The following is an 18,654-nucleotide window of genomic DNA, read 5'->3' on the forward strand; positions in this document are numbered from 1 at the left end:
GCAGAAATATACTTAGAAATTTTTTCTTTCACAATCTTCATTCTATGATTATTGAGGAAAAAAAATGATAATGCAATATGGAACAGCAAATAAAAAATTTAAATTTCAAGTGCTTAAAAACAATTATCAATTGCTTAGAAAGGGTTGTAATTAATTTAAATAACTTTTTGTCAAAGTCATAAAAAAATCAATATAGTCTTGATAATTTGGATCTCGTTGCATCAATGTTAACACTACTGGTAATCAGACCTAGATCAAGTTTAAAACTTTCTGCGAAATCAAATAATTTCTTTAAAAATTTCTGCAAAAAAAAAAAAACGTTGTACTTCTCTAAAGTCTTAAATCATGGCAAATAGCAAAAAAATCAAGTTGAAAGCGAGTATAGTACTACAATGAAAGCAGCATGTTTTTCAATTATAATTGCTCCTTTTTCAACATTATTATTTGGGGGAACCTCAAAATTGGGGACCAAAATTAGTCGTTTGCCAAAAAAAGTGTAACAATATACAGAAATTTGTTTTAAAAATATCAAAATTGCCTGCAAACGTTGAAATTTCTCTTCATTTAAGCGGCGTATTTGCAAATAATAATTTGTAAAACAAATATAGAAAGAAATATTTCAACTAAGAGTATTATAAATCTAATTAAATGTTTAATGGAAATTTAATAGGAATTCATAGAATCACTTTATATATGATGCCAAAATAATACGGTGAGGGAAGAAAAGGGGCATTTCACAGTATTTGGCTATTACGGATTCTACACTTCACAAGGATGTTTTAGCCTCCTACTCATGATTAATGCAAAATTGTAAAGTTAAACTTTTAGTAAATGATTAGTTCTATGTGTACTTGTGTCATAGCATTGAAAAATTTATATTTGTGTTGAATTTCTAAAGATATAGGAAGATATACAGCATGTTACGGACTCCACACTCAAAAGACATGGAAATTTTTGCTCAAACTATCTTCAAATTTCCTATGAAAGTATTAACTATTCTTACCTAATGAAGGTTTTCTACTATGTCTCAGTTTATCTATAATACATTTAAGCACCAAAATAATTTTCAAAAAGGTAAAAAATATTTTTCACGGAATATATATATATATATATATATATATATATATATATATATATATATATATATATATATATATATTCACACAAACAGTCAAAATACAAATGAAAAAAGCGAGAACATCAAAATGGAAAATGAAAAAGGTGAACCCAGGACCAACACTTTATCAAGGGGGGGATTGGTCCTAAAGTTCACAAGGCCCTTTCTGTCTAGCAAGAGGGAAGGTCCCAATAGCTTGCTAACCTCCCCGAGAGCCTTAGAAGAGAAAGGAATCAGAGAACATACCTTAAGATAAAAGAGCACAAGAAAGTTCCGGAGTGCATCCAAACGGAATGAGCACATTGAAATTAAAATTGACCTGCACGTGCCAGGCAAAGATGCAGTTAGGACACGGCAGTAGCGGGGCATGGAATTGAAAACCGTGGAGTTGAAAAAACCTGGAGTAGAAATTGGATCAGAAGTTACATCAGAAATATTCAGGATAGCTCCTGGCAGACCTTCATAGCTTAGGTGGCCTTACTGCAATAATACAATTGCGCTATACTTCACTCTGCTAGGCAATTCCCTACTTTTCTAATGTAGCTTAAATAAAAAGATTGAGGGACTTTATTATAGTCTAAAGTGCTTTTCATTAAATTAAGATTTTTAGAAACAAAATCATTTCTGTTGCATCTAGTTTTAATTCTGTTAATTTCATTAATCAAGGTATTACGAAAAATTTTAATAGAAATATTTGAATCCCATGAAATCAAACGATTAACATGGAATTGAAAGGACATTCGTTTATCAAAAAGATCAATCTATTATCCACACCAATAATAATATCAATCAGATTGATTGATATTATTATTGGTGTGGATAATAAATACTTTTGGAATCATTAAAAAAGTTGTGATAAATGAAAATAATGAAGTCATCGACGTATCTGAAAGCCCTAGGAATGGATAGATTATGATTCCAGGCTTAGAAGGCTAAAAATGTACAGTCTTGAGCAAAGAAGAGACCGAGGGGACATGATTCAGCTGTTTAAATTTATTAAAACGAAAGATGTTACGGGGCTAAAGTTTAGCACTGAAAACAGGACAAGGGGTCATTGTTTTAAGCTATTTAAATCTCAGGCTAACATGGATATTAGGAAAAATTATTATTTTAGCAGGGTAGTGGAACCTTGGAACAGCTTACCGGAAGAGGTGGTAATGAGCAAAGGAGTAGACAGTTTTAAGAGGGCCATTGATCTTCACTGGGGATTGTAAATTGACTAGGACCAGTCTAGCTGGGCCCAGAGCCTGTTGCTGGTCGTCACTTTTGTATTTGTATTTGTATTTGTATGAAGTTTTTTTCAAAGTGGTGAAAGTACAGGTTGGCTAATACTGAAGAGAACTTAGATCCCTGAGGAATACCGTTGACTTGCAAAAAGCAATGTTCACCATTGTAAATGTAGTTGTTAAACAAACAGTAATTAATTAAATCGGACCATCCATTTTCATTAATGTCCAGCGTGTTGCTAAAGTCATAAAAGTATGACATAAGAACTTCTTTTAAACTAGAAATAGAAATACTTGTAAAGAGGTCTTTGAAATCAAAGGAATAGATACATTTGATTGTATTATTTTTCAGAAATTCAAGAACAGGTTTATTATTCTTAATGATCCAAGTGTGGCCGTCATCCAGAATTTTATTAAAAATTGAATTTAACAAGTTAACAAAAAATTTTCCTGGGGAATTCATATAAGAGTTGGAACCACATGTTATATAGCGGAATTTTACAGGATTTTTATGAAATTTGGGATAGATGGTGATATCCAGAAAAATAATTTTAGAGATTTTATCACAACTTTTTTAATGATTCCAAAAGTATTTATCCTCCCGAATTAGAACTTATCCACACGAATAATAATATCAATCAATCTGATTTCCTGGATCTTAACATTTCTCTTTCGGATAATTCTGTGCATATTGATCTTTTTGATAAACGAATGTCCTTTCAATTCCATGTTAATCGTTTGATTTCATGGGATTCAAAAATTTCTATTAAAATTTTTCGTAATACATTGATTAATGAAATTAACAGAATTAAAACTATATGCAACAGAAATGATTTTGTTTCTAAAAATCTTAATTTAATGAAAAGCACTTTAGACTATAATAACGTCCCTCAATCTTTTTATTTAAGCTACATTAGAAAAGTAGGGAATTGCCTAGCAGAGTGAAGTATAGCACAATTGTATTATTGCAGTAAGGCCACCTAAGCTATGAAGGTCTGCCAGGAGCTATCCTGAATATTTCTGATGTAACTTCCAATCCAATTTCTACTCCAGGTTTTTTCAACTCCACGGTTTTCAATTCCGTGCCCCGCTACTGCCGTTTCCTAACTGCATCTTTGCCTGGCACGTGCAGGTCAATTTTAATTTCAATGTGCTCATTGGGGCCGTGGTAGCCCGATCGGTAGAGGGTCGGATTCGGGGCCGGAGGGTCCTGGGTTCGAACCTCGATGGTCGAAGACCCACCGTCGTCATTAAAGGGGACTGGGCAACGTTAAATATGCTCGTGGTCTCAATGTCCTCCAAGTGAAACAATACTTCTGGGGGTGCTAGTACTAGGTAGCTATTGGCTCAGGGACTAGTTCTAAATTTTCTCTAACTGTTCGATCCGGTGATGGTGCTGCCATCTATCGGTATATAAAATAATGAAGGCAAGGCACTTAGTATACAGTCCTCGACATAAATACAGTTGTAGTCAGTTGTGACTCTGAATAGGAATAGGAATAGGAATGTGCTCATTCCGTTTGGATGCACTCCGGAACTTTCATGTGCTCTTTTATCTTAAGGTATGTTCTCCGATTCCTTTCTCTTCTAAGGCTCTCGGGGAGGTTAGCAAGCTATTGGGAACTTCCCTCTTGCTAGACAGAAAGGGCCTTGTGAACTTTAGGACAAATCCCCCCCTTGATAAAGTGTTGGTCCTGGGTTCACCTTTTTCATTTTCCATTTTGATGTTCTCGCTTTTTTCATTTGCTTTTTTCATTTGTATTTTGACTGTTTGTGTGAATATGTTTGTACTGTTTTTGTTTCTAGCAGCTTTGCGCTGGCATTACGGTACACTTTTGTATTTATTCTTTCAGTTTTTTTAATGTCGTTGATTTTTCAATTTCTTTGAATTTCTATTTTAAATTTATCTTAAATTGTATCTCTTGTTTTATATATGTATATATATATATATATATATATATATATATATATATATATATATATATATTTGATAGCAATATAAGGATTGAACAAGAAAGAAAAAACCTTTTAAAAGAAGGAAAAAATGAAAAAATCCCAAAATATCCTGGGGCCCCATCAGGGGGTACCCTTGGGTACCAGGGGGTACCCAAGGGTAGGGAAAAACCATGAGATGTTTCTTGTTTCGTGAGTGCTGCTGGCGAAATTGCCTAAAAAAGCAGCACTAGTAACCGACATCTCACAAAACAAGCAATTGGGGTACTGAAAGTCCAGAATATCAGCATGACATGAAATACAAACATTGAACCTTTTATAAACGAAAAATACAAGTTTTATCTAAAGAAAATAGAACAATATTTAAGCTACAAGATTTATATAAAGAAAATAGAACAATATTTAAACCACAAGAGAAACAAAATTCATACCTGAACTCAAAATCAGAAGAAAGAACGTACAACCATCAAATTCATGGAACAGAAAATTCAAGGAACTTTTTTTATATAAAGAAAATAGAACAATATTTAAACCATAAGAGAAACAAAATTTATACCTGATCTCAAAATCAAAAGAAAGAAAGTACAACCATTAAATTCATGGAACAGAAAATTCAAGGAACTTATATATATATATATATATATATATATATATATATATATATATATATATATATATATATATATATATACTAGAGGACCCAACAGACGTTGTTCAGTTCAAACTTCGTAAATTGAAAAGTTGAAAAACTTCAAGAAATTGTCAAGTGTTTGAACCGTTTTGTAGAAAAAAATAAGTAAATAGAAAATGTTTTAAGCTGCTTGGTGTCAGAATGGGTATATTTATTACAACCTGATTTATCTAGTGCCCACTGAGCAGTTGCTTCATCAACTTTTTTTTAGCGTACTTGAAAGATAATCTTCATAGATTGTATGGTTTGTTCCTGGTTACCATACCCAAAGGATAAAAATCACCCTCTGATATTAAGTATAAATAACTAACTACCCATGCAGAAAAAATGGGAAATCCTGCTGCAACGTCCCTCATATGAAAAAGAATAAAACGATCGAATGGATATCGTTTTAAAAAAATGATAAAAATAAAAACAGTACAATGAATGAGGCGAAAATCACCCCCATATCCCCTCCTGATGTAAAATAAAAACGTTCGTCAACTAAAATGACTAAACACACACAAAAACAATGCTTTGCAAATTTAAAATATGTCACCAAATGAACAAAAAAATGCAATAAATTACATTAACAGTAATAAACAAATAATCACGCAACTGTATTGTTATGGCCAATGTCGCCAAGCCACCACGTTCCTGCAATCTAGCCGATCAGTGAGCGAAGCAAACTCCGACCGATTAGTGACCTCATCTTTTGAACGAAAACTTCATATATTTGCCTAATTTGTCCTTTCCACCAAAGCTAAAAATCTTCCACTGCACTGATTTTGTGTATACAGAACTACCTTGTAATAATTTATCTAATCGAAAATAAAATTTTTTTCGTCTTCAAATTCCACCATCATTTCCTTTAATCATGTACTGATTAGTTTGATAATCCTTAAAGTATTCTTGCCATTGGTGCCAAAACTCAGATGGATTTGAACCGAGAAACAAATGTTGTTATGTAAGGTCAGTAGCGTAACTATGGGGTCTAGCGCCCCTGCCGAACGATAGTAATTGCGCTCCCCCCCTCCCCCCCAGGGTCGCCCACATGGGAAGTCACCAAAGGTCGTTATGACCTCCAAAAAAAAAAACTTTTTTTTGGAACATTTTGATTAATTGATTCGACAAATAGGAGGCAGCATTGTAATTTTTTTTTTCGAATTCTCTTTTTTAGAATTGTTTTCAATGATGCTCAATGCTCCTTCTCAGCAGATGTTATGTATGTGTATATATAGTTAACTCCTCTAGCTCTTTTTCTTGAGTTTTTTTTTAAAGCATTTTTCAAATTCTATGAGCAAAAAAAAATCCTTATAATGTTTTTTTGTTTTTAATCAGTCAAAATGCCGCCCTCCTGGCTGCTGCGCCCCTGGTGAAAGCCACTCCTGTGCGGTACTATCCGATCATTTGGTTAGGAAAACCTAAAGAACCAATCCGGTCACTTTAACTACGACGAAAAATACGCGTTTTGCATGAACCTAGTGAAAGAACCCCGATTTCTTCCAGTACTTTACTTTAAAATATATCACTGGACCTAAATGCATTGCTTTCAAGAAATGAAGGCTTCACTCTCTCGCTCTCTCTCTCTCTACGTTTTATCTATTCTCAATTATTGACATCTCACAGTAGGAAATTTCCTTACAAAAAGCAGAGCTGGCTTTCTTATTGTCCTTTGGCAATGGGTTAAATACTTATTTCAGTTCTCGCTTAACAATAGGTTAAAATAAATATTAATCATTTGGGAGATATAAGCATCCAATGTTTTAATTAATTAATTAATTAACAAAAACATTTCTGATTCGATCCATCGCGCTTCGAAACGATGCTTGCCACAACTTAATAATACACAAAAAATTTGATCAAAATCGGTCCAGCCGTTTAAAAGCCTTATGGTGACTAACGTCCGCACAGAAGATTTTTATATATTAAGATATATTATTGTTTATAGAGTCTAAACAACAGCAATACTACCTCATTGTTCAATAGTTTCAATAATAGAAACGACTGTTATGACTATTTCTTCATCATATATGTGAGGGGTGCCCACCTGGGGGGGGGGGGTTCTACAACTCCTATAAAGAAATCATATAGTACAGTTATTTTGAACAAATTTCAGAAACTTAATTTGGCAGAGCTATTTTTGATTGATTAACTTTCATAACTAAGCAACTTTTATTTTTTTTAAATGGTTTTCATGAAGAATTTCATGAAGATACAACTTTTTTTAGACCAAGAACCTAGGGTATGTTGCTTCACTTTTAGAAAACCCACAAAAACTTTTAGGACAATTAAAAAAGCAATACACTAGTATTAGCAATAGTGAAGTTGCTCAAAACACAAATTGTGCTGATTCTTGAAAAATTGTAACAGTAGATGTTCACCAATTTTAATTATATTGATCTTTAAACTTTGGTTTTGATTCTAATCACAAAACAACATTTGTTTGGTACAAATGTTGGATAATCCTTATATATTATTTCTGTAGCCTGTTTTTTGTTTCTACGCGAGATCTTCCTCAATTCTTGATCGATTTTTTTGATTTACACCATATTTTAAAGCTTATTGTGCAGGCTAATGATGAAAAATAGACCCACAGTCTAAAAATTGTTTTTTCTGTCAAAAAAACCTGTTTTATAAAGAACCAGAATGAGGTTTTCGGTTAAATTTATAACTTTAAATTGCACTGAGACTGACAGAGCTGAATAGCTTGATCGGCAGAGCGTTCCACTGGCAACCAGGAAAATGAATGTTGGAGCCCATGTCCGGACAATCTGCATCAAAAAATTAGAGAACTATCGTGCATTACATGAACACTTAAAAAAAATGAATAATAAATATGAGGGAATAGAATAAATGAGATGGAAACTCTCCTTGCTGTTATGAAAACTTGATGCAACGTGGAGCTAAATTGATTCTTAAATGTAAGGCTTGTCTTTTTTTTTTTTTTTTTAAAGCTTTGTCTCCAGTAAGAAAATTAAAGCATAATGTAAGCAAAAATATAAGTATCAGGTTTAAGATTTCAGACTACAATGGAATTGCTTTTTGTTCAGAAAAAAATAATAAATCATATATTGAAATATAGATTCTTCTAATGAGTTTTTGACTCTTTGTACAAAAAAAAATTTCTACCTCAATTTGAAGGGTAAAATATATATTTTTTTTTTCTTCTTTTTGCAAAAAACAAATAGCCTATCACAATTTTACTACATTTGAAAAGCTACGCTTAAGAAAGAACTTAGTTCAAATTATTTTGTATTTTAACCGTGCTGTTAAATGATGAACACGTGCTGCCATCTAAGCCATAACGGTTCAAACAACCAGCGATAAAAAATTGTATAACTTGTTTTAAAAAATTAAAACACTTCTCTTCAGTATCTTATCTTATTTCTGTGGATTATTTTACCGTCAGAATGTGAGATCTTTCTTATTGCTTGAAGAAATTCCCCTCTCATTTTAAAACTTATCAGGCCGGCTAATGACGAAAAATAGACTTACAGTCTAAAAAACAAGTTTTCGGAAATGCTTCTTGCTGTTGTAAAACCTTAATGCAGCCTGTAGTTTTTATGCAGATTTTTTTTAAAAGCAAAGTTCTAATACAATTTTCCAGTTTTTTGCGTCGCTTTCGGCAAGAAAAAAAATTAAAATTAACCCTTTTTTTTTTTTTTTATAAAACTTAAAAGCACTGAACTCAGTTGTTCTGTCAACGTTTCTTTCGGTAGAGCGTTCGGCTACAAACTATCTGAACTTCGGGCAAGCTCGGGCTGTCCGACATATAATAGCATTTTTACACTATACTAGTTATCATTCAGATAAGCTGACTGTTAATCGAAAGGTGTTCGTCCTTTTTTTTTTAAACTTTGACTCCGTCCAAACCACTAAGCATAATGTAAGCTTAAAAAAAGTATTACATTCACCTCAAGGGAATCCTTTTTGTGCAGAAAAACATTTTCATTGTATGCTGAAATGCAGGTTTTTCTAATAGCAGTGTTTGACCTTTTGTACAAATGAAAAAATACTATGCAAAATTGAAACTACGAGTTTCACACAGTAAACCTTTAATTATTTATTCGAATACGGTATAAAACATTAAAATTATTATCAATTTCATTAGTATGAAATCATTTTCTACTCCTCTGCTTTCGGCTGGAAAAAAAAAACAAAAAAACCCAAACATTTTGTCTATGTTCGAAAAATTACAGTTAAAAAATGGACTCAGTTCAACTAGTTTTGGTTTTGAATTTTAAGGGTTCGATTAAAAGAAAAACATGTGTGGGCATTTAAGACGTAACGGGTAAAGCAGCCTGCTATGGGAAATTGTTCAATATTCAAAAATAAAAACACTTATTTTCAATCTAGTTTATTACTCTCTAGAATGTTTGTTTCAATCACTATGCGAGATCTTTCTCATTCTTTAATGAAATTCCATGTTTTATAAATAATTTTAAATCGTATCATGCAGGCTAATGATAAATTATGCATTCCTTTAATGAATAACATTCGAAAAGGAAAGCACAATTGCAAGGTTTGTTGGAGTGTCGTCCTTTTAATCAGAATGGCGCCAGTTCGAATCCGTGCCAATAAATATCTCCTTAATGTTTATTTTTTTTCCGTCAGATGCTCACATGGGCAGCATTGTATTTGCCACAAATTGTTTTTCCACTTGCAGAATTACTGCTTTTTCACGAGGTCACTCAGCCACACTTTTAATGATATTTATGTTTGCATTGAAAATACGTACAACCAAAAGGTGAGCGATGATCAAATTATCACTACATTGTATTTAACGAGGTTTTGTTACTGATGTCTTCAAATTACATGCCTCCTCTTGTGCTCTTACTTTTTTCCATTTACTTTTTTAGGTTCTTCTTCATTATGTTCTTCATTCTTTGAAATTTTTTAAGAGCGAAATGCCCTATGAAACTATTCGAAGCATAGTGCCAAATTCTGCATGGGTCAACTAGTATTTATCATTAAAATTGTAACAGAAGTTGTTTTTATAATGCGGGGCCCCGGGACTGTGGCAGGTTGGTTCACTTCAAGTTCTGTTAAAATATTAATGTGAAAAAAGTTAATGAATTGAAAATTGTCTGGGATGATGAGAAATATTTAATGCAACTCACGGTAGAAAATAAAACCACTAATTGAATTTTATGATGAGGTAAAAAAAAGAAAAGTAGAGCCAGACCAATGTGTCCTACTCCCCCTATTCACTTGTGCAGTCAAAAATCTTCTGAAAATCAAAGTTTTTTTTAAGTATCCTTATATATTATTTCTGTAGCCTGTTTTTGGTTTCTATGCCAGATTTTCCTCAATTCTTGATCGATTTCTTTGATTTACGCCTTATTTTAAAGCTTATGGTGCTGGCTACTGACGAAAAATAGACCCACGGTCTAAAAATTGGTTTTTTCAGCCGAAAAACCTGTTTTAAAGAACCAGAATGAGGTTTTCGGTTAAACTTATAACTTTAATTTGCGCTATGACCGACAGAGCTGAATAGCTTGATCGGCAGAGCGTTCTCTTCGTAACCAGGAGAATGCGTGTTCGGGCCCGCGTCCGGACAATCTGCAACAAAAAATTAGAGAAATGTCGCGTATTACATGAACCCTTAATTAAGTGAATAACAACTATGAAGGAATAGAATGAGTAAGAAGGAAACGCTCCTTGCTGATATGAAAACTTGAAGTGACTTTGTGATAAATTACTTCGGAATTGTACGTTTTTCTTTTTAAACTTTGGCTCTGGTAAGAAAATTAAAGCATAATGTAAGCGAAAATATAAGTAACAGGTTTAAGATTTCAGACTACAATAGAATTGTTTTTTGTTTTGAAAAAAATATTAAATCGTATATTGAAATATATATTCTTCTAATGAGTTTTTGACTCTTTGTACAAATAAAAAAATTACTACCTCAATTTGAAGGGTAAAATATATATTTTTTCTTCTTTTTGCAAAAAAACAAATAGCTTATCACATTTTTACTACATTCGAAAAGCTACGCTTAAAAAAGAGCATAGTTTAATTTATTTTGTATTTTAACCATGCTGTTAAATGATGAACACGTGCTGCCATCTAAGTCATAACGGTTCAAGCAGCCTGCGGTAACAAATAGTAAAAATTTTCAAAAATAAAACCATTTTTCTTCAATATCTTATCTTATATATTATTCCCCTCTCATTTTAAAACTTATCAGGCTGGCTAATGACGAAAAATAGACTTACGGTCGAAAAATCAAGTTTTCGAAAACACCCCTTGCTGTTTCAAAACCTTGATGCCTGCAGTTCTTATGATTTTTTTTTTTCAGTAAAGTTCTAATGCAGTTTTCCGATTTTTTACGTCGCTTTCGGCAAAAAAAAAAAAAAGCCTGTGTGTGTGTGTGTTCATATTTTAATAAAGCTTAAAAGCACCAGACTTAGTTGTTCGGTTAAACTGATAAGTTTTTTTCGGTAGAGCGTTCGGCTATAAACTATCTGAACTTCGGGCAAGCTTGGCCTGTCCGACATAATGTCAAATTTATATTAGTATTACGCATTACATGTACACATAACATACACACGTAATAAAATAAATGCAGTGGGAATGCTACTTGGTGTTTTGACTCCTTTATGCAGGCTGCAGTTATCATTCGGATAAGTTGACTGTTAATCGAAAGGTGTTTTTCCCTTTTTTAAAGCTTTGACTACATCCAGACCACTCAGCATAATGTAAGCATAAAAAAGTATTAGAATTACCTAAAGGAAATTCTTTTTGCGCAGAAAAACATTTTCATTGTATGCTGAAATGTAGATGTTTCTAATAACAATGTTCGACCTTTTGTAAAAATGAAAAAATACTACGCCAAATTAAAACTACGAGTTTCACCCAGTAAACCTTTAATTTTTTATTCGCGCGAATACGATATAAAGCATTAAAATTATTATCAACTTCATTAGCAAGAAATCATTTTCTACTCCTCTGCTTTCTGCTGAAAAAAAAAACATTTTGTCTACGTTCGAAAAATTACACTTAAAAAACGGACTCAATTCAACTGGTTTTGGTTCTGAATTTTAAGTGTTCGATTAAAAGAGAAACATGTGCGGGCATTTAAGCCGTAACGGTTAAAGCAACCTTCTATGTGAAATAGTTCAATATTCAAAGATAAAAACACTTATTTTCAATCTAATTTATTACTTCTCTAGAATGTTTGTTTTAATCGCTACATGAGATCTTCGTCATTCTTTATTCAAATTCCATGCTTTACGAATAATTTTAAATCGTATCATGCTGGTTAATGACAAAACATGGAAGCATGATCTTATTTTTTTTTTGGCAAAACGCTTTTTTGCTGTTTTTTACTACGCATTCCTTCAATGAATAGCTTTTAAAAAGGAAGGCGCACATACTAGGTTTGTTGGGGTGTCGGGTTGTTAATTAGACTGGCGCCAATTCAAATCCGTGCCAATAAATATCTCTTTAATGTTTCTTTTTTTCCCGTCAGATGCTCACATGGGCAGGACTGTATTTGCCACAACCTGTTTTTTCACATGCACAATTATTGTTTTTTCACGAGTCACTACTCAGCCACACTTTTAATGATATTTATGTTTGCATTGAAAATATGTACGACCAAAAGGTGAGCGATGATCAAATTATCACAACGTTGTATTCAACGAGGCTTTGTTACTGATGTCTTTAAATTACATGCGTTCTCTTCTGCGCTTACTTTTTTCGGTTCTTCTTCATAATGTTCTTTCTTTGAAAATTTTAAAGAGAGAAATGTCTTATGAAACGATTCGAAGCACAGTGCGGAGTTCCGCACGGGTCGACTACTAAGTTGTAATTCCTTTTAAAGGGCTACTTTTATTCTTTTTTTTCTTTGCAGGCTGTTCAAGCATTTTGGTAAAGAAAGAGCTGTGTTGAAACAGTTGCCAAATGCAGAGTCCGTAACGTTTTGTCGAGTCCGTAACCAAATTTAGAAAATTAATAAAAAATACCAAATTTTTATAATCATGAAACTTATTTTAGAATAGTAACACCATAGGTGAAATTAGAAAATATTCAATTTAGTGATATAAAATGCATAAATAAAAATTTTAATAAAACTTTTCTTCTAATTATTGTTATGGACTCTACAGTCACCATTTCCACAACTTATAATTTTTTAACGAATGCACTTTTTGATTAAAATTATTATATGTATTAGAGATAATCTTTTATTTTATTTGTCCCAAGCAACAGTTTTGGCTTGAAATTCAGTTCAAGTCACTCTTGAAGAAAAATTCAATTTAGAGTCTGTAACGATAAAAGTTGTGTTTCGGATGTTTTGATTGCGATTACGTAGATAATATGAAGTAAATGAAGAAAACAATGTGACATTCATGTGCTTTGGAATGTGCTTTTTCAATATATATATAAAAACTGTAACTTTTTAACAAGTTTTGTTACGGACACCTCTATGTCACAAATACCGTGAAATGTCCCAAAAGCAACCTTTTTTAAAAATTCAATAAGTCACGTAGTAAGAATTTTTTTTTTACAAATTTGGATATCTCAAGTAATGAGAGAAAATTCTATACTAAATGTAGGTAAACAAATCTATCATTAAGTGCTAGTGAAAAACTTCACAATATTATTTTTTATAGATTGTAATGTTGCTATTTAAAAAAATTACACATGAAACAGTTTACATTAAATGTACTTTAAGCTCTGTGGAAGATACTTACCGTGCAGGATTACGTCGTTCTAATACATGCATAATATTATGTCTTTCAACACCTAACACTTCACTTAGAATCAAATCATCAGGTTTTGATTTTAAAAATTCATCTTGGGGACACTCTTCTATTTCGCCCCATTCTTCATCGGAGTCTGTACGTCCCAAGTCGCTCAGGTCAGAATCATCACTAGGATCTGTCAGTTTTGAATTTTTCTTCTGGTCAAAAAGATTTCGAACCACAGTAGAGTGGAGATTAAGATTGCTTTGGCAGCCTGTATTAGACATATTATTGCATGTCAAATGCAAACCAATTTTCTTTTAAAGGACGATATATCAATCTAAAATGAGAAAATAAAACCTTAAAATAGAGTCAGGTGGGGTAAAATGGGTATAAAATAGCCTACTTTTGGATTTTGACTCAAATATTTTTGTCAAAATGTTTTGTTTCTAATTTTTTTTTTTTTTTGTTTTTGTTTTATGTATACATTACATATGTTGAGAGTAGAATTAAATGATTTTCACACATAATTTGATACAAATTTATTTTTGAGAGGAGTGTTTATGACTATATGTTTATACCCATTTTACCCCACGCAGGTAAAAATGGGTAGCCTGTTGGGTAAAATGGGTATTGAAGCCTAAAAAGCGATAAAAAACATACTATTTGTTCAATACAGTGTGATAATATAGACTTAAGAGTCAGTTAAAAAAATTTAACTATTTCATTTAAAAAAAAATACTGCAAACAGTAAATTTGACAAAATATTAATAAGGTTTCTCTCAATGCATGATATCCATACTTGTCGTTCTTTAGAAAAAGTAATGGCCTCTATTGTTGTTCGTTTACTGGGCTACTGCTATTATAAGTTTTTTGTTCATTTTCAAAAGAACAATCACCTCTAATGAGCTTAAAGTTTTTTCATAGCACTCTTCCACTTCAAACCACAACGTTTTGTGTGCTATAAAATATTTATGTAAATGTATCCAACTTTTTAATACGGTAACGTAACCAGCCTGTCTGCCAAAGAAATATAAATTTTAGTGAAAATTTGGAGAAATATGATCCATGGCGGCATAGGTTACGCCATTGAAAAATTTAGGGTCAGGGGATAATTTGAAAGAGTTTTGATCTAAATTTTTGGTGGGGGGGGGGGGTGTAACCTATGAGGGGGTATGCCATAACCCTTGGCGGGATTGGCACCCCTGTTTAACTGATTTTTTATATGGTATAACACGTTGACCATTGAAACTTGAACCCCCTTTCAAAAAAAATTCTGGATCCGCCCCTGGTGCAGACATCAAGGAAAAAAAAACAATCAAAACTCATTTAGGATCAATTAAAACATAAATTTATCTTGAAATTTGAGTGATAAATTTTTCGAGGAGACAGTATTTCCTTTTCATAGCGTAAGAAGTAAAACAAACGGTCGAACAGAAAACAGAATATTTTCATTATCTTACGAAAACGTTTAATATTTCTTACTCTGTACACAGAAATAGAAAAACAGGCAACATAAAATTGAAAGAAATGTCTTGATTAAGCTGGAATTCAGTAAAAAGGGATTTATACTACTTGAGGTTCTACAGTAGTTTTGCACGACAAAATGAAATACAATAAAGTAAAACGCAAAAAAAAAAAATGTAGTAATTAAAAACGAACAATAGATTTTATCACTCAAGAAGTAACTTTGCCCTAACTGTTGGTAATCATGGAAACTAAACAATCTGAAACTTACGCTACAATATGCTACAAGCACCCTACATTTTTCCTAAAAAAAAACAAAAAAAATCCACATTTCTTTTCAAAAAACCCAGCTTTACTTGGGTTTTATTTAAAAAACCCGAAAAACCCTGGGTCCATGGGCTTTTTTTTAAAAAAACCCGGATTTTTGCCAACCCTGCGCTCCAACGAGATTGCCCTCTCTCTTCTCGTCTTCCTATGTCAGCGCCAGTGATAATTGTCCGCATGCATGTCAGTATCCAGTATTTCGTTCTCGTGCCTCAACGAGAAAAATTTCCTGAGACAAGTTAGAACTGAAGAGTAAAAAAAAAACATTTTGATGTTGATTTAGTGATACATCCCTAGCAAAGCGCCGTCTTAATTTTTAAAAAAAAAGCCTTTTCGATGATAATGTAGTGCTACAGAATTTACCACCCCTAGCAAAGTGCCGCCCCGGGGCGAGTGCCCCCCCCCTATGCTACGCCACTAAGTTTAAATGACGCAGTTTGTGCCACCTCTCTATCTCTAAATTCTAAAATTTCGTTTTAACAGAATTTTTCTTTTGTTTTTGCTTTTTTTTTTTTTTGAAAAATTTGATTTTCCACAAAATTAATTGATTTTTCACAAAAAACGGACCTTGTAAAAAATCCTGGACAGACCCCTGCTCTTAACGTTAGGACCGCCGAGATGGACTTATTTATCTTATCCACATTATGCGGAAGAAATGCAAATTATTCTGGAGGTTAAGAGCTGCTTGAAATGTTTGCAAAAGATACTCAATGAATGTTCTAAGGACAATGAAACTGAATTATTTCATTACATACGTCATGATATACTATTAGTTAAGGCGCTGCTAAAATTTTCTCGTAATGTGATAAAATCAATTTTCTGGTATTAAAATATTTTGTATAATTTAACAACTAAAATGAAATCTTTGATAAATAACAGATTCATTTTTATTATGAGTATAAAATTTTTTATTGCAACATATGATTTTTCTCAAAAAATGTTAAGACTCTAGCAAAATTTCCTCGGAAAAGGTAAATTTTAATTCAAATTTCAAAAATATATATTTTTCTTCTGTTAACAAAAGTTCAAAGATCATCTACGGGAAATAACAGGAATGTATCGAATTAGACGATTTTTTAAAAACTTGTAAATAGAGAGGTCTCTGAGACCTCATGTCCTCTGTTACGTCCCATTTTTTCACCTCCCCTGCTTTACGAGTTAAGTGAATAGTAAAAATATTTAGTACTGAAATCTATGATAATCTTTTGCTGGCAGAACAAAAAATTAGCAAATTTCGGGGGAAAAACCAAAAGGGAGAAAAAAATTTAATCTCCCAATTACAGCAAAAACCTCAAAGCAAAAGCAAGAATTTTATTTGTTCACACAGGAAATAAATGGCAACATATTTTTTCTATTGTGCCAGAACTACAATTTCTGAAACAGAGTATAAATAAAGTTTGTTCTCCTTAAAGCCTTCAGTAGCACTTAATTATCTGTAACTAACTCAAAACAAATAGGATTTGATAATAGGAATATAGGAGTTATTTAATAACTCCTACATCTCTTTTATCAGTTTTTTTTCGTTATACGCACAACAAACATGATTCAAAATTGTTCCTTTTCCAGTATCCAGCATTCTCAAAGAATTTACTCAAATTGTGATTTCAAAAATGAAAAATAGTACATAATAAAGCAAATCAGGAAGCTTGTGTGTTGTGTAAACAAATACATTAATAGTGAACGGAAAATAACTTGAGCACTAATGTTTCAAGTTTAAAACAATAGTAATTTCAGTGATCTTTAATTTAAATTTTCGGGAGTAGCAAAAGAATGCTATTATACACATTTTAAGGAACAATAAGCAACAATATGGAAAAAATCTTACCAACTCCTTCACATAACAAGTCTTCCGTAACCGTAACTTAGTGCTAATTGCACGGTTTCCCTTCGTTAATTGTTTTGTCTTGTATCGTGGCGCCATCTCGGGATTAAAATTTGTTCTATCGTGGCCTACGAGAATCGTTATTTTCACATCGGCAGGGAATTTCGCTCCTAGATGGCGCTTAACAAGCCTCGAAAATGAGATAAGTTCCGATCAGAGAATTAAAGTAATAATTTCAAACAAAGAATGTCCTTGTTTTTCGTAAATTTTCGTTAAAAACTTCTTTTACTCTTCTCGGTGCATTTATCAGATGGCATTTTGTTTTTGCCAAATGTATTTTTATACTTTTAATATGATTTTTTTTTTGTTTGTTTCATTGGATGCTAAAACCTAACTTTCTGAAAGTATTTCATTTTTTTTTAACGTATGAAATCCAGGGGTGTCCCCCCCCTCCAAGTCCAATAACGCAAATCCCCTCCTCCCCCAAAATATACATTCTCGACCTTTTATCCTTTTGTATTTTTAGCTTTCTTTTTTTAAACAAATTTATTTTTTAAAAATAATTTTATGTTTATTTATTTGAAATTATTATTATTATTTTATTTGAAAAGTTCTGTGTTACGCAAATGAAATACACAGACACACATGCTAAATAAATAAAAAATCCAATTAGTTTTTTAAAAAATAATTTAAATTCAAAATGAATAAATTTAAACAAAAAACTTTGACCCCTCCCCCCTCCAATTTAGATGGAATTTTTTTACAGTTATATGGGATTTAACAAAATGAGATCAGAAACCTTTTTACCCCCCCCCCCCCTAGAAATTGTTGATGGTACAGACTACATATACGTTATGACCCCCCTCACCCCTGAGACATATATAGCAATCGGAAGAAGCATAATTGTAAGATTGTGATAAAAAAAAATATGTATGACCTTGAGAGAATTAATTTCACTATGAAAAGAAACAGGCGGGGAGGGGGGGAGTCCTGGTGCAGACAACGCTGAAATTTTTAGGAGGTAGTTTAAAAATGTTATTTGATCTCACGGCACATGATTTAATCTCATTGACTGTCTTCACCTGGATCCCCCCTCCCCTCGTCCCGCTTGTTTCGCTGTCTGCTTTCTTCCACACTGAAATGAATTCTCTCAAGGTTATACATTTTTTTTTATCAGAGTCATAAAATACAAGCACTTGCTTATGATTTTTCAGATAGTTATGTCTGGGTGCCAATGAGGAGAGGGGGTAGGTGTAGCACCGAGAAGATTGAAAATTTCAGAGGGGGGGGAGCAATTGAAGAAGGTTTTCGATCTCGTTTCATGTAGTCCCCTTTTGGGGGGTGGAATGGGGCTCCGTGCAATGGAAGGGGTGCGTCATCGT

The 18,654-nt window shown here is 32.6% G+C and overlaps 1 protein-coding gene across 3 annotated transcripts in view; it reads right to left on the reverse strand.

The window, feature by feature from the left end:
• Nucleotides 1-17,328, reverse strand: part of LOC129231545 (uncharacterized) — a 40,747-nt gene extending 23,419 nt beyond the window's left edge. Inside the window, exons 1-2 of one of the 3 annotated variants that reach the window (XM_054865892.1) lie at nucleotides 17,276-17,328; nucleotides 13,669-13,999 (exon numbers count right to left, since the gene is read on the reverse strand). In XM_054865892.1, the coding sequence (XP_054721867.1) occupies nucleotides 13,669-13,946 (278 nt within the window). In that variant the 5' untranslated portion in view covers nucleotides 13,947-13,999; nucleotides 17,276-17,328. Of the gene's footprint in view, nucleotides 1-13,668; nucleotides 14,085-16,990; nucleotides 17,127-17,275 lie in introns of those variants that run through there. The other 2 variants (XM_054865893.1, XM_054865891.1) reach the window with 2 other exon arrangements.
• Nucleotides 17,329-18,654: the final 1,326 nt, after the last annotated feature.

The sequence above is a fragment of the Uloborus diversus genome, chromosome 10, assembly GCF_026930045.1.
Source record: "Uloborus diversus isolate 005 chromosome 10, Udiv.v.3.1, whole genome shotgun sequence".
NCBI lineage: Eukaryota > Metazoa > Arthropoda > Arachnida > Araneae > Uloboridae > Uloborus > Uloborus diversus.